The 22727-nt window shown below is 40.9% G+C and overlaps 1 protein-coding gene across 1 annotated transcript; it reads right to left on the reverse strand.

Moving 5' to 3' along the window:
* Window positions 1-236: 236 nt before the first annotated feature.
* On the reverse strand, window positions 237-20864 carry tmem175 (transmembrane protein 175). Its single transcript, XM_030061119.1, has 11 exons — window positions 20749-20864; window positions 8721-9056; window positions 7384-7422; window positions 7027-7124; window positions 6873-6924; window positions 5787-5822; window positions 5557-5640; window positions 3838-4002; window positions 3408-3486; window positions 2685-2820; window positions 237-2236 (listed from the first exon to the last, which is right to left on the reverse strand). The coding sequence occupies exons 1-11, from the start codon at window positions 20797-20799 to the stop codon at window positions 1564-1566; spliced, it is 1749 nt and encodes a 582-aa protein (XP_029916979.1). The 5' UTR covers window positions 20800-20864; the 3' UTR covers window positions 237-1563.
* Window positions 20865-22727: the final 1863 nt, after the last annotated feature.

Raw genomic sequence — 22727 nt, forward strand, 5'->3', positions numbered from 1 at the left:
GTCAGTCCGTCTGCAGATAAATATCAAATATCACCGGCCACCGTCTCGATTAAAGTGCATCTCCGCTGTGATTCTCCAGTGTCAACATTAAGCATACATAACTGTACATGTCAAACATCAAAGCATTACAGAAAGTGGCTTCAATTATCTTAAGATCTCATCAACAGAAACAACAGCGACCCCTTCTGGACAAATGTACTACACCTTCTGATATATCTCTCCATACTGAGATCTACTGTACACTCATCGTTCAGTGTCGGGAGAATGGATGGATTTTTTTTTTTTTTTGTGAGGCTTTTCTATAATTTTTTTTTTTAAATCAGTATAAATGTAACTAAAAACAATACCTGGCCTTTTCCCCACATCAAACTGTACCTCAGATATAGCTAAACAAGAATGGTATGAGAAGCTCTCTAACATTTAGGGGACATTCTTAGTGCAAAGCCTTCCCGTACGTTTGAAATAATGTCGCAGTGCAATATCTTGAAAGGCTTCCATCGAACGACGCTAAAACTATCTGAGTCATAAACATCGACCTAACATTCTTAAAAAGTTCAGTTTAGAGTTTTATGGCCGTACCCGTACGATGTGTCTTTGAAGCGCCCAGCACTCCAGACATTTAAACATCTGTAGATCTGCCAACAATGTCATGTCTTCACAAATCCTTATGCCGTCGTCACGCTCAGTAACAAGACAAACGGGCGTGTCAGATTAGAAAATAAATATTGAGACAGAGCGAGGTTCCTTAAAGCCCAGCCGCTCCGGCCAACAAGCAACTAGCAGCTCTAAAGTATTAATGTCAGTGACTGAATGTGTCTGAACAGGCCAACAATCTAGCCCTGGGTTAATAAAAAGTTATAAAACAACATAGTGACTGGACGGAGTCTGGATCTTTACTGTGTAATCGGATTGGTTGAGTTATTATTTCAATATCGGTTCTTTCTATTGAGCCTCTTCAGGTTGAACTGGAAGAGTTGAAACTGCATGGCGACTGGTGCGCTCAGCTATACAATTTCAAAACATGTCTGAGACCCATTATAACTGTGGGAAACTTCACTGTGGCTTAGTGTTAGATGAGCATTTGCGTTTGTTTCGATGATCTAAATCCAACAGAATCCATGGTGATTGTTGGTTGTTCTGATTAAAACTAGCGTTAGAAAATCAACAAAGTTATTAGTTAAAAAATAAAACGGATGGATCGACTTTGGCTGTCAGTATTAATAGACTGTTACTGTACCCGTAACTCTTCTGGTCCACTGTGTTTTTCCTCACCGTCCTCCACCTGCTCTGCACCTTCCCTTCAACACAACGCAGTCGAGGTCGCGTCCAACTCCATTTCAGCTGATTCCTACTCAACATTTTGACTTAAGCTTAAGCGTGGAAAAGAGGGCAGTCCACTTGTTATTTCCCAAATCGTTCTCAGCTCTGACTCCGTGGCTTCCTGACAAGAATCTAATTCAAATGGAATCTAACCCTCAACTCTTTGGTGGCCATGCATGTCTGCAGTGCCTGATTGCTGCGCCAGTCGTCTCACTTTCCTGCGGCTACTTCCCTTCCTCACGGCTAGGTGACTAGTGCGCTGAACGGCGTCCTCGTCTCCTCATCTTCCTCCTCTAAAACAGTCCTCGGGTCTGGCCTCTCTGGACAGAAAATCAGCCGCAGCAGCGCCAACCCAACGCGCACCAACAGCCTCAACACCAGGAAGGCAAAAGGCACCGTGATCTCCATCAGGTGAAAAATCGGGGCGCTAAATTTACTCAAAATACAAGTTAGGAAAAATGTCCCTAGAGCTACACAAGGGTACAACGCCAGCTTCGCCAGCATGAACACATGCTCGCGTCCGCCATATCTTACATACGGGTGCAGGGTTTCGCGTTCATTGAAAAGCGCCACCACCCAAATAGCGAGCTGGAATATACCTGCAAAGAAAATGATAACGCAGCTAATCTGAATGGCCTCCAATTCGTTGCGGGAGTTGCGCGGGAACTCGTGCGTTAGCTGGTAGGCCAGCGGCAGACCTCCGATAAACGCCAGGGAGAAAGTGTTGAGCAGGCCCATGAAGCGCGTCGTCTTGGTGACGTGGAGGAACAGCGAGTGGTGGACAAACCAGAGGAGGCCGACTGTGGCGAAGGAGCCGAAGTAGGCGAGGTACTCGGGGCCGTAGCTCTGCAGGGCCGCTGTCAGGCTGCCGCCGTAGCGATCCCTGACCGTCGCCGGGTCTGGGACGTTGTCCTCGCTGAGGGAACCAAGAGGAACCGAAAGGAGGCGGGGTTAGAAGTCCAAATTATAGCTTGTGCAAAATCTTACACAACAATCCTGAGCTCAAACATACCCGACACTGATCAGGTAGGTATCGATTTAACTTTGATCACCAACAGACAGAGCTAACCAAACAAGATATAAATTTGGTTTACTGTATGCATGCATTATCAGTGTGTGAGTATAATAAACCCAGTGCTACATCATCTTTAACAGAATGATGCTGCAGCAGTGAATATTCTCCTCTGAAATGAATAAACCTTCATCTGAGAACAAAACACTGCATGCATCGAGCGTGACGCCCACGGAAAATGTCCCTGTGCCTCTACATGACTGAGTTTACATTATTTCTGTATGCATCAATCCATCCCATCCACTCAGCCCTACACCGACTGTCCGAGAGGAAATGAGAAAAAGCAACAGACCAAATGTCCAGGATGAGAAGCGTGGCTACGATGGCATAGACTCCGTCGCTGAAAGCCTCCACTCGCTCCTTGCTCAGGGGTTCGTTCGGGTGGTAAGTGTAAAACAACATGGAGTCCGGGGTGTCCTCCACCTGGCCTGAGGACAATGTACAAAATCACTTTGTTTTCTTCAAATGGATGGTCTATGTCAGGAGCTTCACTCCAAAATGCTGAACATTTTTTTCTCAGGACACACGATAATATCAGCACGTCATCAGTATCGGCCAGTATTGACTTTAAAATGAAATATCAGTATCAGCATGAAATGGAACTTAGATATGTGGTCAAATGGCCTGGCAAATATACATGTTTTACATAAGCTAAGTTGAAGTAGTTTTCTTATTTTACATTACATTACATTTGTGTTGTACTTTGTCTGCCAGTGGGCCTTATCAGGATAAGTAGCCATAATAATATTTTGATTCTACAAAATAACCCTAACCCTAACCCTAGGTGTGAAAAAATACATATTTGCATATAACGGTACCGGCATCAGCTATCAGCCAAAAGAGTTGGAAAATATCGGTCTTTTGGATATCAGCAAAAAATCCAACGCTGTGCATCCCTAGTTTTCTCAAATGTGGCCAAACATAAATACATATTTAATTGCAGTTTTTCCTGCCTGTCAAATGTTAAACCCCACACACACACACACACAATCACAGCAGGAATTCGAGTGCTTACCGATGGCTTTGCTGCGACACCACCTCAGAGACTGGGAGATGTACGGCAGGAAGATGACGATGGCCAGCAGCACATAGGACTGAGAGACAAAATGGAGAATTTTACTGCATACAACATCTGAGCATGAGAGGCCTCGAGGTTAGAGACGTGGCTGTGGAAGTCAAATCCAGATCACGCAGACACGAACGTCTCATTGAAACAACAAACTCGAAAGAAACCAACCAAGATCACAAATGAAGAAATGAAACCGTCAAGATCGTTGATAACTTCTCTTTTATGCAAGTTGGACTGCAAAACCTAGAGAGAGCAGCAGCCTTGTTTCCGTGAAATCTCAATTGATTGTGATTATCAAACTAATGCCTAACCATTAAAGTGGTAATGAGCAATTGATTGCGATTAATTGAGATGATTAATCGAGAGCTCCACCTACCAGCTGGAAGAAGATGAAGGAGAAGATGCTGGCGAAGAGGCACATGATGGGAACCCTCATGATGACCTTGAGGATGTGGTGTTTGTAGAAGGTCTGGTTCTCCGAGATCTGGATCTGCTCGTTCAGGAGGAAGGGACGGCTGAACGCGTAGACCACAATCACTGACTGGACGGGGAGAGAGGACACGTGAACGGACATTAAAAACACAACCGCCTCCTCGACCGCCGCGAGGAATTAGAGGGTGCAGAAAATCAAAGAATGAATTGAAGTGGGTAGATCGGTTAAAATGGTTCATCACAAAAACATTACAGGAATAGCTGCTGTACGGTTTATTATTCACTTTGACGGAGCCAGGCTAACGACTCCCATAGACCTCAAGTCTTTATGCTAAGCTAACACAAAATGCTACCCACAGGAACCGAACCGGTGGACGTTCAGAGGTAAAAATGGAATCGAACATCTCGTCTCAGTCTGGGTGCGTCGGAAAAAGGGTATTTTGCCCAAAACATCCTTAAAGATGCATTTCAGGGAGAAAAAATATCCCCTGAAATTAATCATTTTTACGTCAACATCTTGAAACAGTTTCTAACTTTAATGTTTTACTTTAACAGCAGCAGGCATTTTGTCTTCTTACATTCAAATGAGTGTCCTCAGTCGACTCGTTCAACAAGAGTCACATTTTGTGTCCTCAGAAACCATCTCAGAGGACAAAACGCTGTCTGTTTTGTGGTGAAGTGAAAAATTATTCGGCTCTTTAATGACATTTGAGGAGAAAAAGCTGCAGCGGCGATGACGGCTGCATGCCGGAGGCCGTTTCTGCATAAACTCCCACCGTGTTGATGCGGCAACAAGGAGCGCAGGGGTTTATCCTAAGGTCGCAACTAATGACTCCTTCCTTTGCTAATTGATCTATTGGTTAATTTTTCAATTAAGTGATGAATCATTTAGTGTATACAGGATGAAACATGATGCCAAAGTCTCATGGAGAGTTAGCAGAACCCAGCGTGACGTCTTCACACTGCTTCCTCAGTCGGAACAGCTGCCAAAAACAAAGTTTTAATTCTGTAATGATATGAACAGAGGAAAGTTGGACAATCTTAGCATCTTAGTGATTTTTGTGACGCTGAATCAGCAAAAGTTTTTTTTGCCAACCACATTTTTACCTGACCACTGTCTAAAACGATCAATTATCCAAACTATGATCATTTTCTGACAATCGGCTAATCGCTTCACCACTGATTTCTTTCAGATGGCAGAGGGAAGGTCATGAGGTCACCAAAACTGCCAGGTTTCTGAATCAGAATCAGAAATGATTTCTTGCTCCCCGAGGGGGAAACTGACTCAAATTCACAAGAGAAAAAAATACATAAAAACAAGTGAAATTTTAAGAAACAGACAGGGGAAACAGGATATATGAAAATCTGTACGTCAGAAATTTGTAAAAAAAAAAAAATGCGCATTCATTCTACGATAATATTACAACAGCATAAACAGAAATAAGACATTGAGAATATGTAAAGTGTAAAAGCTCTATTGAAGTTTACACAGGTATATTATTTAACAGTTAAATAGTGTACAGTTATGCAGTCTGTTATTATTATCATCACGATTATTCTCCTCATTATGATTATTTCATTGTTATAATATATTACATGATATTATATGTATTTCTGTGTTGTCATGGGTGTTCCCGGGTGCACGTGGCTGTGCTCTGCTCACCTGGATGAGGCCAATCACCATCACACAAGCACAGAAGAGCAAAATGCCCAGGACTTTCTCGGGGAAGGTGGCCATGAGGGAGAACTGCACAGGAGACGAGGAGAGAGTTAGAGACGCTCGCACGACACCGGCCCGTCCTGACCGCTCGTTTTTTTTTTTTTTTTTTTTTTTTTTTTTTATTACGTGCAAACACTCCGAGCAGCGCTGCCTGCTGACTGACTGCTACTCACCGTGTACGGCAGGAAGGTTATCAGCATCATGCAGGCCTGAGACAGAGCGGGGAGAGGAGGCGGAGAACAGAGAGAGAAAGTGAGAATGACTCAGGCGAGACAAGCACTGTGATATCAGCACAACACACACACACACGTACACATAATACCCGTGTTGTAACTACGATCACACCGTCTGGTAAACACACAGGCTATGATCTCCACTTGTAGAAACCTCTGCAGACATTTCAGAGAGCTCCATCTAATGCCAGCTGGAATTAAAAAGCAGCTTAACCTCTTAACACTCTGGCCCTTTTCTTAGACCCATTTTCATAAAGGGAGGCAGGGGATCTGCATCATCTGAAAGCTGCAGACCTTAAAATGAATTTAAGATGCAGCTCTGCACTGTGTGTCACGTTATTCTGGTCATAAATCTGTAATAAGCATTGTGTTTTGGTTAGACACCTCTTTATTTTTGTATTTAGCTGGAGTGTCTAAGAGGTGGAACATGATGATGGAAGTATATGAAGCCTTTCCCATGCTCAGTGATGTGTCATAAGTTGCTGCAGCAATTTTTATGTTGTTAAAAAGATTTGGTGCAAAATTTAACCATTTTTCACCATCTGAAAATCAGTAAAAATGGTTTAAAATCCCTCCAAAATACCACGTTAGGACGCCAAGACCTTGAGGAACACCATGGAAAAATTTGTGCTGTCATTTGGTTTCACTAGAGGTCATTTTATACAGTGACGTCTGGTTTGAAAAAATGCTCTGACTCCATGGAGGGGCTGCTATGGGGGATAACATCATCACACATGAATCAAATGTGGCTCATTGAATCCACAAGAGTCTCAGCTTTCCAGTCAAAGCCAACTGATGCAGCTCCAAGACTGTTTAGGCCCCAGTCTGCACACACACACCATTTTACAACAGCCCACAAGAACACATGTGGACTGCAGGCTTTGTGGCCCAAACTGCATGGGATTAGCAGAAGGTGGGCGTGTCTGCAAAGGGGAGAGCCGTGGCTGCCCAGAGAACCCATTTTCATTCACACATCTGGAGGTCAGAGGTGAATAATCCTCTGCCTCAATACTGACTCGTACTCACCAGATTCATGAGTGCAAGGCAATCGTCAATCCGTACGATCACTTGAAATAACCTGTGAAATCCAACATGAGGGACGAGTAAGTGATGAATCGTAAATTTGAAAGGTGTAATAATACCAATAATAATAATAATAATAATAACAGTAATAACTCGCCTGATGTGAGCCGCCCAGGCAACCGTCACGATGAGGAAGGTCATCAGATAAACAGCGATCTTGGTCGTCAGCAGGAGCTGCACGCTTTCCTTCAGCTCCTACAAACAACATCAACACTGATAGTTCACATTTCTCAACCAAAAATGACTGTATTTCTACAATATTACTCAAAATTCATTGTCTATTACATTACTTTATAGTTTCTATATAGCTGGTATACAGTATGTCAACCACTTTTATTTATTATGGAATCATTATAATATTCCTCACAGACATTGACTATAGTTTTTAGTTTTTTGCTTTGATTTTTTTGCAGTATCCTGCTGAAATTTATTGTAGGGTTACTCCAGGTGTTACCTCGTTATCTTCCACTTTTGTGTGTGCAACAGGTAATATCTGTGAATAAATAAGAAACAAAAAAAAATGTATGAGGACAAACATGACATTTACAGATCAAGACATACATCAGTGTTCACCGTCTTGCATTTTAAAACACACCCAGACCTCAATGAGTTCATTTGAACATTTAATCTTTTGGGGGGAATATATATATAATAATTATAGTTTTATTAACACCCAAACACATTTTATTTTCTCAAGCCTTCCTGACCTTTTGCTCTGTTCTTGAGCTGGGCATTATATCAATATTCTGATAACATACACAATAAGTTCTGGGATTTCAGATATTGTAATATTGTGAAACATGTATTGACTCTCAGGTTTTAAAGGCTGCTTTACAGTGAAGGGATGCATTTTTTTTTTTTTACTTATTCAACTGCTGTAGCTGTTGCCTCTGCCAGTTATTACAGTTTGTTTTTATTCGTTTTTATTTTTATTTGTGGGTTTGCTGGCTTATTTTCATTTTAGTCAATTAAGATGTTTTGTCACACCTTGTTTTAGTTTTTAGTTACGTTAACTATAATAACTTTGGCCTCCACCAGTTTGATCATCATATCACATGACTGTCTTCCAAGGGTCTTACTGTGTCAAGGCACCAATAGTCAGTAATACAGTATCAATATCAAGGTATTCAGTCAAAAACATTGATATTTAATTAAGAGTTCCTCCTTGGTTGACATTTTTAAAACTAAAGACTCACCTGTGTTCCCAGACTTTTGATTCTCCTGTGCTCTTATCATTTTTAATTGTAAAAAAAAAAATTCAGAGGGGATGGTCAATTTTTTTCACTTTTCACTGGCAGTTTTACAGGGGGGATGATTTTGACCGTTTTTATTTCAGGGGGGATGCCATCCACCCTCATCCCCCCTCAACTCGAGTACACACTATTACTATTATTTATTTACTTGTTATTGCTGCTATCTCACTGTCTCAGTATTTTATGGTAAAGCCCTTTGGTCACATTTGGTTGTATTTAGAAGAGCTCCATCACTAAATCTGATTTGATTTCAATTTAATTCATATCGCTCAGCTCCAAAACTTTTCCACATCTGAATTTGAAAGCTGGGAGTTTTTTGTTTTTGTTTTTAACCCAGCTCAGCCACACCTGTGCAGATCAACACTGATTCCCAGCTCTTTATGGACCACAGGGAGTCTTCTGATAATTATTATAATAACAACATCAGAGCAGCATCCCTGCAGCCGGTAGGGGCCGGGCTCTTTGCTCAAGGACACTTGGGCAGGGCGGGTGCCCCCCGGCCTGTGTGCGGGTGTCGGAGGGGGGCTCGCTGCGTTACCATGACCGTGGCGATGATGGAGATGAGCGCGTCGCTGTAGGCCAGCAGGCGGTGGGAGGACTGCGTGCCGCTGCGGCCCTCCCGCTCGGACGGCGTCACGCTCTCCAGGAAGGAGGAGGACGCCTGGCTCCTGCTGCGCTTCTTCTCCATCTCCTCCTCGACGTGGTGCTCGATGATCTCGCTGTCGTCGTTCTCCCCCATCGCGGCGGCGAGCGGAGGAGGACACCGGACTACATCCACCCGCAGGAGGCAGCTGACTGCTGGGAGGGAAACCGGAAGCAGCCGCGGTGTTGTTTTTCCTGCTTTGGCGCAGCGGCGTGTGACAGCGAAGATCGTCTATTGAGGAAGAGCAGCCGCTCAGTGGGGAATAGAACTGACCCAGCCTCTGCGTCTGGGAAAGCGGGGTGACGTCATTTAATGGGCGGGGCTATGATCAATTATTTTAAACCCCGCCCATGTTAATCACCCCACAACCAACTTATCATAAAATATTAATAAAATAAAAGTCAATTAATAAAATAAAATCAATAATTAATACAATAAAACTCAATTAATATTAGTTTCCTCCACAGGTTTTGGTCTCAGATGCTAATTTCATTTCAGCCTAATGTGACTTTTTTTTTTTTAATAACAGCGCAAACATAATATTCAGCAGTACATGCAAAAGATAAAACAAAAAAGTATAAAAAGTGAAACAATAAATTTAGTTTTCGCGAATGAAATGAATACAGATATCAAGAGCTGAGTGAAATTGCGACACAGTGGTGCAATAATGTTCAGGCAGTTTGAGAACTGTAGGCTGCCCGGTCCAGCAGTTACAGTGCACTGCTGTTTACCTGGTGTCAGGTCACTACACCCCTTTGCCTCTGGCTGCTCACTCTGGCTCCAAATAAATAAAAAAAAAAAAAAAACGGTGGTCATACTTCTATGACCAATAATAATAATAATAATAATAATAAGCTTTATTTACATAGCACCTTTAAAAACAGAGTTTACAAATTGCAAAAGCAGAATACTCGAAGCAAAATAACAACAGAGGTTAAAATAAGGTTAAGACAGGAAAGCAAAACACATTAAAAAAAAAAAGTAAAACACACCATGGAGAGATAACAGAAGGATGTTGAACAGTAAAGAACAGTAAAAGAGATTTTATAAAGGCTGTAGGAAAAAAGAAAATATAAATTAATACCTACAACCACAAGAATAAAAGCAATGCTAGGTCATATGTTGCAGGAAATGTCATTGGACTGCTACATGACTTAACACAGGCAGACTGAGCTGCTCCTCTCATTCTACATTTTCTTTGTGACAGAAAGTGACAGGGTGAATGTGAAATGTAGTCCTAACTGAGAAACACGAACCCTAACCACACCACTGTATTTATTTACAGTGTTTATTACCAAACTGTCACAACTCATTTGACCATTACCTTAAGGCACACCATGACACTACACAGTTTTGTAGTTCCTTGATATTGGGACAGAGTGAGACCTCTGTTTTGTTTTTCTCCTCTCTGGTTACTATACTTGGATCTGAATAGCAGAAACTGGTTATGAGAAGGAAATATATATATATTTACTTCAGTCCATCCAGAGGCCTATAGGTCAGAGTTCAAAGGTTTAAAAGCACAAAGAGCAGGCGTTTGACAGATGACACGTTAATTAAGCTATAGCACATAAACCTGTTATGATAATAATGTAATAATGTAATAATGTAATATCCTTAGTTTCAGTAGGCATACCAAAATATCCCGTATGGAAAGATTAAGTGCCAGTACAGCATTCAACAAAAGGAAATTTATACTATATTTAAAAAAAAAAAAAAAAAATACAGAAACATATGACGTAGATAGAAGAGGTTGACCTCAAAAACTCTGTGTGTGTGTGTGTGTGTGTGTTTAAGGACGAGACAGGGGTAAAGGAGAAAAACAGGGAAGGATATGAGGAGCTTGTAAAATGCTGACACAGTGGAATAGAGCAAAATGAAGTGAGAGGGCAGTGGTGTGTGTGTGTGTGTGTGTGTGTGTGTGCTCATTCATGCATTCAGTGCAAAAACAACCAGTAACAACATGGTCGTTTTTTTGTTTTTTGTTTTTCTGCAACCAGCAGCCAGGAGGGGACACTCTGTTAGTCGGTCAGTCCCAATAAATAAATAAATACATAAATAAATAAATACTGTAATTTAAAAGGTTTTTTGTGTACTTGTACTTTGTTGGTTATCATTTAAAGTCAGTACTTTTACTTTTACTTACATTTTAGCTTTAGTTTTGTCCTTAATTGCATTTTAAATCAGATCCAATTCAGAGAAACAAATGATCAGTGACAGAATGTGACACCTTTCACAATAAAAGCTCAGTCAGCAAAGATGAAAAGAGGAACCTGCTTTTACTTTGTTGGTTCTACTTTCTGTCATTTTTTCAAAATTTCACAATAAAAGCAGCTCAAGGGAAAAATGAACAACACTCAACCATCACATGATGTGCTTACTCCACATGTGTCAGTTGAGTCTACAGGGTCCTCACTTCAGTTGAGTGTAATGCCCCTTTAAAAGCATGCAGTGTGCAGCGTGTTCTCTCCTCCTTTTCTAACTGCATGGAAAAGATCCCAGCTAACACAGTTACTGTTTGGAAAAAGGAGCTCAGTCACTTTTACTTTTTACTTTTACTGCACTACTTCTACTTGTACTGCAGTCAGATACCAGCAGAGGAACAGTACTTCTACTTCTACTGCAGTCAGATACCAGCAGATGAACAGTACTTCTACTTCTACTGCAGTCACATACCAGCAGAGGAACAGTACTTCTACTTCTACTGGAGTAAAACCTTGAATCTGTATCATCTCATTTCATAAGGATGGGACTGAGAAAGAGCATCTTGAGATCAAAATAGCAGCTCCTGCAGCTTTAACCCGCCCACACTGCACCTGGCCGGCTCCGACATTTACTTTGGCTCAGACAAGTAAAAAATTAGACTCCTTCTTCCTAAACCAAACACAAATTCATTTTCTTCAGTTTTGCTTCTAGTCGACATGGCACAGCAATTTTAGGACTGATAACAACAAGATCTAACTGGTGGCCATGATAATGTAAATAAAAAGTCATTCATCTAAAGGATTAATTGATGCTTTTTACTTACTATCATGTATTCTACCATTTATTTATGATTAATGTCAGCCTAAAATGTTAATAAATTCTGTTTTTGAAATAAGAAGGGAATTTCTGTGATATTTCACTGACATGAGGTTAGCACAATGACAAGATGCTCCATACCTCCTCGAGAATACAAAACAGCTAAGACTATGTGATGTTACACTACATGACAAGTGACCATAAAAAAATGATAATTAAAAAATAATAATAAAAATAATAATACATTTTTAAAATATAAAATAAAAGCAAAAATGTAAATTAAAAATAAATATTACAAAATTTTAATTAAAATAAATAATTAAAATCAGATGAGGTTCCTCAGGTCAAAGTCATGCAGTTCATGAGTATTAATATTATTATCATTATTATTATTATTGTTGTTGTTGTTGTTGTTGTTGTTGTTGTTGTTGTTGTTGTTGTTGTTGTTACTGTACCAAGGCCAGCGGTGGGCCTGGCCAGAGGTAAATAGCATGCTTCTACCACTAGAGGGCGTACTTTACTACATTACGTTTGTCACTGAGGACTTGAGGTTAAAATGCCCAGGAATGCAGGCAGACTGCTGCATCAGCAGTGCTGTCACAGGGATGCAGCCTTTCTTTGCCACTTCAGCACTCATTTCTCATTCCAGATGCACATCCACAATAAATAAATAAATAAATAAATAAAGTTTGCGTTTATGGTACTAGAAGGTGTTTTGTTTTAACAGCCATGAGCCGCCTCGGCCTACCTGGCTTCAGGGGTTAAAGTTTATTCAGCTCCCTGTTAGCTGCAGAGAGCAGAGCAGCACATTTTGCCCCGAGCCTGTTAAAGTGGTAATCTACAAAACTGTCTCATAAATAAATTTGCATTTGGCAAATTTCTGAGTGTTTGGCCTCTGGGAAAAATCATGTGGTGCACACGACGTGATGTGTTTTAAATGTCAGGCCACAGCAACAGCGGCTTGTTCGGGGTAAACAGAAGAAGAGGAAGAGCTGGGTAGTTAGCATGAGTAGAGGACACAAAGGGAAGAGCGCCACCTACAGAAACTCCAACTCCATCAAGTGAAAACCCGAGGCGTCACATCCCGCCCACACGGTTTGATTAACAGTTGAACTCAAAAATAAATACATAAATGGCAGATTACACATTTATAACATTATAGTAATAATAAAACGCAGAGACGAGATGTATCAGTGCCTCTGGAAAGCCGTGCTAATCACAGTCACTCAACATTCATGTTCAAACATTCATTTTGGGAACTTTAGGCTGTGGATGGAAAGGAAAGGCCCGAGGTGAGCCTGGAGACTGGCTACAGTCCAGGCCTGGGGCCGGCCAGTTCAGACAGCGCCCCAGGCTAAACCTTGGGCCCTCTCTCCTAATGACATCTCAGGACCCTTGGGGGGAGGGAGGGTGGGGGCTTCTTCCCCAACCCGCGCTCATTAACATCAGCACCAGAAACCCCCGCTGCTGCACCAGGATCCAGCAGCTGATCACTACCGACGGGTTTCCTCAGGTCGCAGTCACTTTAAAGGGCAGTGGGTGGGATTTGCACCGTCCCACCGCACAAAATGACCACATATGTGCAGAGAAATAAGAGGCAACGACTCAACAAATGATTGACTCAGGTGCTGCCATTTCTCACCTTGCAGCCTACTTTACTCAAGCCACATTTCCATCTCAAGCCAAAGAGCAAATGACAGATTTGAATTATTATCGCTGCATTTTGCACAGTGATATATTATCTCTTCACTTGACATTCATATTGTATCTGTGCTCTAATTAGCTAGTGCACCTATTTTTATTTTGCACATACATTTATTATTGTTTGGGTCAAAAAACACAAACGGGTGGATGGGCTGCACCAGTGATTCCGTCATTGCCATTGTAATTCCTGCTTCTCACCATTAGAGGTCAGTAAAGGTTACAGATTGCTTCATTCCCTTGCTGGAAGACACCTTGCCCTTATCCTCAGTATGTTGAATGGAGCACTGTAGACCACCATACTATGTTTTTCCATCCACCGCACATTACTATGCATTATACTTGGCTGCAGCTACATATGAGATCGGTATGGAGGCACTAATGTGGGAAATTTAGTTCGCATCAAGGCATAAAACACCATAAACACTCACAATCAGCATAAACAGCAAAATGCACGTGTAAGAATTCCTGGAAAAAATCACATTTTGCTCTCTTTAAGCCATGCAGTTTGTGTTAAAATATACTAATTTGGTTTGTAGATATCTTATGTAACATTTTATAATTGTGAGCAGTGCTGGTGCAGAATAGATGGAGGGTGAATGATGCACAAGTGGGAGTTTTTACGATTGCTGCCACTGTATAAAGAGATATGAAAATTGTATTATACGTTTAAAACGATGGTAGAAAATGGAATTTCCCTGGGAAATGGAGGGTATGACAGTTAATTGAGCGTTTCAGATTATTTCGTATAGCCTGTGGTCATCATGAGTGACTTGGAAAAAAAGCCTTATGGTTTTATTGTGTTATACTGACTTTTCATTTTATGTAAGCACTGTCTCAGCCCTGGCAGAGCTGGTGGCTGCTCTTAAAATGAAAGTGTCAAATAAAATCAATCTATCAATCAATCAGTGGTGTAGTGTACTGTAGGTTTTACCTTGTCAAAACTACAGACAGGGTTTTTGCTTTCTTTTTTCTTTTTTAATTTCTTTTTTTAACGTAACATTTTACTCAGTTTTGTGCCAAGGAAATCCTTTGTCCTTGCAGGCTTTTTATCTGGGCTTTTATCTTGTCCTTGTGTGAATGAAGGGTTAGTCACATTACAATCAAGCAAACCAATCAAGGCAGCACAAAGCGAGGTGTTAGGCGAGGCGAGTGGCTCATGTAAAAGCAGCCTTTTAGTGTTTCAAAAGACATTTTTAATGAGTGAGAGGGCAACCGCTGCCTGGAACTGTAGCCTAGCAACTTGGAGCGGGCGACAGCGGCGTGTTGAGGGGCTCGGGAGTGACGCAGCTCAACAATGCACTAATTCACCACTTACAGGAAAACCTTGCATTAACAACTTTTCAAATGTCTCATTTTGGGGATCTTCAGAGTAAATGAGTACACACTGGAGCGGCTTCAGTCCAAAAGAAAATACAGTTGTTCTGAAAGAAAATCACTGCTTGAAATTCACCGTTTCATATTTTAGAGGCAAGTCCAATTATGTCCTCAAAATACTGTATTTTTACCAAAATTACTTTAACCCAACTCTACTTTTACTTTTTAAATTCAACTTTTACTTTGATGCATATAAACTCTGTTGACTTTTTTCATATTTCATTTTTTTTTTCACTATTCATTTTGGAGAAAACCTTGTGATTTACTCGTTAGAAAAGTTTATTTTTATTTATTTAGTTTATTCCAGACAGATCTGTAGAGCTGGCATAAGATGAGGCTTTCTTTTTGGTCTCTCACCACCAAAGATATTCTGTAGCTTATGTTTAATATTTATGGTTGGATTAATATGTAATACCTAAGTCACATTATTACAAAAGAATAGCAGACTGACGACCAGCACAAAGCAGACAATTACATAACGTGGTGCAGATTGTGGATTCCACGGCTTAACTCGTTCCTCCAGACTGCAGATTAATTCAAGCTCATTTTCCCAACATGTGGCGGAACATTACTGGTGGCACACATCTGGATGAGGTGAAAAACATCTTCCCAATCCCCCCACCAAACACGTTTGTCATGTCTCACCTCCATTGTGTCCCTCTCTAGATTATTCAAAACAAGGGAGGGGTCGTTTTATCTTCAATTAAAAAAGAGCTGCGTTCTCCTGTCGCTCACCAAAACTGCACGTTGAATGAGTTGGGGATTATTTAGCAGCGAGCCAGCTGCCGTGTGTAACTGGTAAACATGAGGCCGAGCCTATCAACACAGCTAAGCTCCTTTTGCTGTGAAAGAGTATTTTCAGGACACACTGCTGCTCAGAACCGAGGAGTGTTTCCATGAAATCAGTGGATCAGTAATGAGAGCGCCCAAGCTGAAGCAGTCAGACTGAAGGAGCCAATGCATCATGTAGTCCGGATGATGAAATACTGCAGATGCATTCCATGTTTTTTATTTATTTATTTATTTATTTATTTATTATTTTTTGTATTAATTCATCATGTACCATACCAACTTTTTGTGAGTTTAGCCCATTTTTCACCGCACCCCATATCTTACATGAGGATTGGCACTGAAATAATCAGTGTTGCTGGTAGATTGCTTAGTCTGCTATACATGCTAATGCTTTAGCATGCAGCATGTTGACTAATCTAGCACCAGTTTGGGACTTGGCCAGATGTTTAAAAGTAGGTCCTCTCTGCTGTCAAAATGGTCCTAATGTTAAGCCTGAGTCGGGGCTACAAACTACCCAATGAAGTACATCGATGATCACCAGATTACCCCAGGAGTTACTTCAGAGGCCCCTAAACTGCCTCAAATACATCACATCCCTCTAAAGTACCCCTGAAATGTATCAAACACCATCAATCTGAGCCCCGAATAAATCACAGACCACAAAGCTACCCCGTGAAATATGTTAGAGACAACCAAACTACACCATGAAACACATCAAGAGACCACCAGACCACCCACCCAAAAAAATCACTGATTGATTGAGTCATTCATTTTGTTTGACATTTTCATTTTAAAAGCAACTAACAACTCTGCCAGGGCTGAGATAGTGTTTACATGAGAGGAAAAGTCAGGATAACACAATGTAAGGCTTATTTCCATTGTGATCCCTTTGGCGACATGTAAAAAAAACCCCACTAATGCACCTCTAAATACATCAACAACCACCACTGACCCCACGATTCATTAAAGACCAAAAAACTACCACATCAAATGCATCAGAGACCAGCAATCGAACCCCGAATTCGTCATTCTCCAAACAACCAAACCAAAAAAAGCAGAAAACACAAGAGTTGTGCCCAAAATCCACCAGAGGCCACCAAACCTCCCCACAAAATACATCAGAAACCACCAGGCCATCCACAAATGGAGACCACCCAACTAAACTACGTAATCAGAGATGACCAAACCACCACGAAATACATCAGAGACCACCAAACCTCCTAACAAACTGTCACAGGCCACCAAACTATCCCACAAAATATCACAGAAACCACTAAACCACTTCCAAATACAGCAAGAACCACCGAACAAACCCACAAAATTTATCAAAGATGACAAAACTCCCCCACCAAAAGCATGAGAGACCACCACAACATGCTTAACCATCAAACTACCACCAAATCCATTAGGGATTACTAAGGCACCCTTCAGAGGGCAACAAACTACCTGACCAAATACACCAGAGATCATCAAACCTCCTCACAAACTACCACGCCAAATATCACAGAAACCACTAGACCACCTCCAAATACATCACCAACCACCAAACTATTCCACAAAATGTATTAGAGATCATCAAATGACCCCATGAAATTTAGCAAAGACCCCAAAACTACCACATCAAATACACCGGAGACCACCAGACTACGCCCAAATCCATGAAGGACTACGAAAACCACCCCTCAGAGACCAAAGACCAAACTACCCAGAGAAAAACATCAGAAGGAGCCTTTTGGCCTAAAACCCTCCGCTCGGTTTTTTGACACCACATCAAAGGCTATTTCCTGGGGGGACGTTCAGGTGGAGGTCCATCTGTTGCGGAGTCCACGCCGTGATAGCCCATCACTCTTGGCTTCCCATCATCCCCCTCCCGTCCTCGCCGCTTCCCCTCGCTCTCTCCCCTCCTCGTGTCATCCCCGTCTGACCGGCGTTCACATCCCATTATTGAGACATTACTGCGTCTGGGATATTGTTGTGCTCAGGCTGTTGACTGTAACCTCCTCACACCTCCCACCCCCCCCGGCCCAGCCTCCGCCAGACGTGAGCCGGGATACCTTAATCAGTTTTGACAAGAGCAGCGGCTGCCATCACAACCCCTGCTGTCTGGATTTGCAGCTCATCACCTTGCCTTAATAAACCCCGGCAGATCTAACAGGCCTGGCTGACGGTGGCGCCTGCCTTCAACAACCCTGTTATCACCACGCTTAATTCTCAGAGCCTCGGCTGCACCGCAAACAAACGCTCGGCGGAGACGCAGTGCTAAAGTCAAGAGGCGAAGAAGGCGTGGAGAGCACTTGACAACAAGAGTTCAGTCCTCACGTCGCGGCTGGTACCCGCCCTGTTTTAGTGTCCTTGAGCAAGACACTGAATCTGCTGCAAGGCTGTTGTTCTGCTAACCTTGACCTCTGACCTCCCCTGTAGGAACGCAGCAATCCAAATGACACATTGTTTCTTCAGGGGTTGATGTCTTTGTTTCATTGCCTTGTTCTCATTTAGTTGACGAGGTGGATCCGTGCAGGCCAGGGGTGTCGGACTCATATTGGGTAGTCGACACAACGGTATTTTAGGCAACTTTCTGCTTTATTATTTTAAATCAATCAATTTGAAGCCAAACAATCAATGAAAAATTGCATGTCGTCTCATGAAAATAACACAAAATGTTGAATTACATAAAGCAGAAGAGAGAAATGCAACAAATACACAGCAGACATGTTTGCCTTTTACCTTCCAGAGAAAAAATAACTGCTCTTTCCATCTTTCTGGAAAAATTCTACACTCCATGTCAAACTTTTTCTTTTTTTTTGATATCATGTTTGCTAAACTAACATAACACAGCAACTAGCCTGCTGGTTTCTGCTTTACCTCTGGCTGATTATAAAGAATTTATCAGATTTTATTATTAATCATTAATTTATCACTTTATCATAGCAACCTCTTATTTTGCTTATTACACATAGCTGATAATGATTGGACAAATATTTCAGTAAAAAAAAAAACTGATTTAATAATAGTTTAGTTTGTAAAGTCAACTTAAATAAATCAGCTTGAACTTGAATCACACCAACAGTAAGTTCAGGTTGAACTAGTGAGACAAAGGACAGTCACAGGGTTTTCAGAGTCTGTCAGAGAAAAACATTTAAAGGTGCTACATGTGGCGTTTTTAAACATCAATACATCATTGTGAAATTAATTGTGCTACCTTCGTATAATTACGGTAAATATAGTTAAAACAACTTTTAGCCTCTGTCTTGCATCATTGTTTTTAGTTGTTCTTCAAATTAAAAGAATCTGTTGCTTATGTTGCTGCTTGTTCCCCCCCACTGCTCCTCTTGTTTTCTTTTTACTTCACTAAAGAGGTGAAAAGTGGTAGAAGTGATTTATTTCACTTGTTGCCAGAAACTCGGACAGATTCAGCTCCGTTTGCTCTGGAAGAACAGCGCCCTCTTCCTGTTTTGTGCAGTAAAAGAATCCAACAAATTTTCAGCACATCCAACTCAAAGGTGTAAAATGAAATGTAGAGGCTGTTAGAAGCTACAGGTCTTCATGGCAGTGGCTTTGATTGTAATTTTAATGTCTCAAAAATCAATGCACTAACCTGTTTGTAATGTTAAAATGCCACAGATCTTTAAACGGGATGCCCACAACAGTTTAGACAAATAAAGAACAGCTGAAGTCACCGTCTGCACCCCGTCTCCCGCTCTGAGCAGACAAGATGAGAGGCGACAGTCACTAATACAGATGCATTACTCAGCCTCGTGGGATTATTAGCTTAATCAGTGATGACAAAGTGTTGATGAAATGAGGTGTTATTTAGGATATTAAAATAACATTTCACTCAAACGGCACATCTTCACTTTTTTTTGACACCCTTCATCGAAGTTCAGAGTGGGTCAACGTCTGACAGGAACCGCCCCGAGGATCTGCTTTCATCACCAGCATTTGTTTTATTTTTATTTTTTTTTCTGTCCTAACTCTGTGCTGCAATTACAAACTCTCAAAATTACTCCTGGAAATGTAATACCCTGGAGAGAGAGTGGAGTTAATGACTTTGTTTTCAGGTTTAGACTTGGTTCTCAAAATAAAAATGAGCAGTGACTATGAGCTCTGAGAACAGCCGGCATTAGCATTTTAATACCTCCGTACAATAAGTCTAATGGAGAGGAAAGGAATTTCACAGCGACATTATTATAAATGTGCATTATTTCAGAATGCAGTCACAGGTTATGGGGTAGAGAAATAACACTTGCCGTCACACTGTTTGGCAGCTCAGATCTCTCTCTGCTGGGTGAATCTGTGTCGGCTCGCTGCAAACTTTTAGTTTTTACACTCAGAGCCGAAGGAAAGTAGATCCAGTCGCCCGTGTGACGCCTGCAGACCTCAAGGAAATCTGCACAAGATGTTAATCCTCAGCCAGATGTTACTTAAAGAAAAAAAAAATCTGTATTTTATATATTGTTTGATGTTATTTTATCAGCGCTGATGCAGGTGTGTCAACAGGCCACATTGCAAACTATACGTTATAATACTGTAGATGACATTGATGATGTGCCACTGAACAAGGCATTTGACCCTAAACTTATTATGTTAATACTTGTCAACTCACAGTTTTAAAATCATGCTGCACTAGTGGGCGTAAATTAAAATTTCAACCAATAAAACCTTTTCAAGTCTTTAAACATCCTCTCTTGTCGACTTCTCATCCCTTCAAAATAAAACTGTTTCTCTCCCAAACTGAGATCCTGTTGGTTTCCATTTGTGCATGATCTTTCCCTGCACCATATCCTGTCCAAATGTGCTGTTTCAACAGGAAATACATCAAATCAAGAGAGTAAGAGTCACCTCTGTGGGGTCTTTGAGTGTTTACGTATGAAACAGTGCTGCTGAAAAAGACCAGAAATGCCCAGTAAGTCTTCTCTAGTAAATAAAGTAAAAAAAAAAAAAAAAAAATCCATTGTATTATGCAGATAGGAGTAATGTTAACCTCCCATTTCCTCTCTAAATGACACCTTTGATTCATTTCTGTCCACATTACGCGTCTATGTTTCTGTCCAGGGGTTAATCTCCTCATCTGGACTCTGGTCATGAGTCGCTGCCAGGCCGTGGTTTCACCGGGGGAACCTTTCACTCCATCTCACGTCGCTCTCTAATTTCAAATATCAAAGCCGCCGTGGTGTGATTATAAATCCTCGCCGTTAATCACAGCCTGTGAAACTGAGAGAGGAGCCTTCATCACAGACAGAATAATGACCTGTTACTGGCCGAGAGAAGCAGGATTTCAGCTCAAGGCCAGGATTTCATCAGGGACTCTGTTTCAAAAGTACTTTTACCTGGTGTTTGCTCACTATTTCAACACCTCAGTTATGTCATTAACGTTGTTTCTAAGCAAAGATGTAAAGAAACTAATCGCTTGAACAGTAAATGATGCAGAATATAAGTTGTACTAAAATTCAGCAACCGTTTTGCAGAGGCAGGTGGAGGGATTGAAAGCTGCTAACAAAATTCAGGCAGAAGCTGAAGATAACCAACATCTATTCACTATCTTTTTTTTTTTTTTTTAATCATATTAATTTCCTTTAAATCAGATCATTTTCCTCTTTTTCAATTAATTTATTGCAATGATTGAAATTTCATAATTCCAGACAGCTGTTTCTTTCAAGCACATTGCAAAGTTAACATTTTTTTTTTTTTTTTTTTTAGTGTGGATTAAATGAATAAGTAACAGAATTGTTTGTTTTAATGTTTGTTTTACTGTGTTAATCGTTTTAATGTTTGTTTTACTGTGTTGATTATTTTAATGTTTGTTTTACTGTGTTGATTGTTTTAATGTTATTTGTAAGGACTACAGATGGAAATTAGCTTTCTTGCTAAATCTGGTGCACTCATCTTTTTATTCCTTGAATAGCTAATGAAAGTGCACACTGTCCTTTATAAATCGAATAAAATAAAAATAAATAAATAAGAGAGTAAGTAAGTAAGTAAGTAACTCCACTTGGCAACAACAACAAAAAATAGCAATAATAAGAAAAAAAATAGATAAACTGAGATGATGAGAAAAAGATAGACTAAAGATAGAATTGGTAGATTGTCTATTTATATTAATCTAAGATTTGCTGTCGATAAGCACTTATCCTCCCATCGCCCACTCACTCTTTCTCTCTCATGTTTTCTCCTCTTTCTCTTTTTACCTCATCATGTTAAAATTGGACCAGTTTCATATCAGAAAATTCTCAAAAAAAAAAAAAAAAAAAAAAAAAAAAAAAGAAGATTATTTAACTGTGACTACTCCTGATCAAAATGTCAAAGTTCAGATTCAGCATCAGAGTCAGAAATACTTTATTGATCGCCGAGGGAAAGTTGGGTAATGGCTTTAATGGCTTTCCATAAACAACTGGTGTGGTATTGATCAATTACATAATAAATTTTCAAACTGCACTATATTTATCATGTTGGATTTGACACTGACTTTTAAGTTTTTAAGTTTTTCCATGTAAAAAATAAAACAAAACAGTATTGGCACGCTCTCACTTTCTCTCCAAAACACAACACTGCGGATTTTTCAGCCGTGTTTTTGTGTTTGTGCTATGAAGACATCTGCGAGGAGGGGGAGTCACGTCTGTGCCGCCCCACCTTTATTTACAATGTGCTGAGTTTGCTGTTCATGCTGAAAGCAGCGGATATTATTGATGTGCCTGTTAGCCAAACAGGAGCGGATTGGCGGTGGAGGTCAATTCCATTACACCTGGCCCGCGCCGTGTCAACATGTATCAGGCCCGAGGCGGACGCCGGGACAGGCTGTTTGGAGCCCAGATGAGAAAGGCTCGCTCTTTTGATCAGACCTTGCTCTGCAGCGTCTGAGACAAGGCTCATCGCTTTGACCCGAGTCCAACTTCATGGAAGAGCGAGCACGCCTGAAATATTATATTGGACTTCAGTGACACTTGAGCCTCTATCACGTATCGCTCTTTCTCAGCGGCGTTTTAGGGTTTACCAGCAGAAAAATGCTTTGGAAAA

The sequence above is a fragment of the Myripristis murdjan genome, chromosome 9 (genome assembly GCF_902150065.1).
Source record: "Myripristis murdjan chromosome 9, fMyrMur1.1, whole genome shotgun sequence".
NCBI lineage: Eukaryota > Metazoa > Chordata > Actinopteri > Holocentriformes > Holocentridae > Myripristis > Myripristis murdjan.

Coding starts and splice junctions, on each gene's coding strand:
- tmem175 (XM_030061119.1), bottom strand. CDS start 20,799: ATGACCAGAGTCCAGATGAGGAGATTAACCCCTGGACAGAAACATAGA. Junction 7,423..8,720: donor CCATCATCGCCACGGTCATG/GTAACGCAGCGA, acceptor ATTTATTCACAG/ATATTACCTGTTGCACACAC. Junction 3,487..3,837: donor CCTTCATCTTCTTCCAGCTG/GTAGGTGGAGCT, acceptor TTTGTCTCTCAG/TCCTATGTGCTGCTGGCCAT.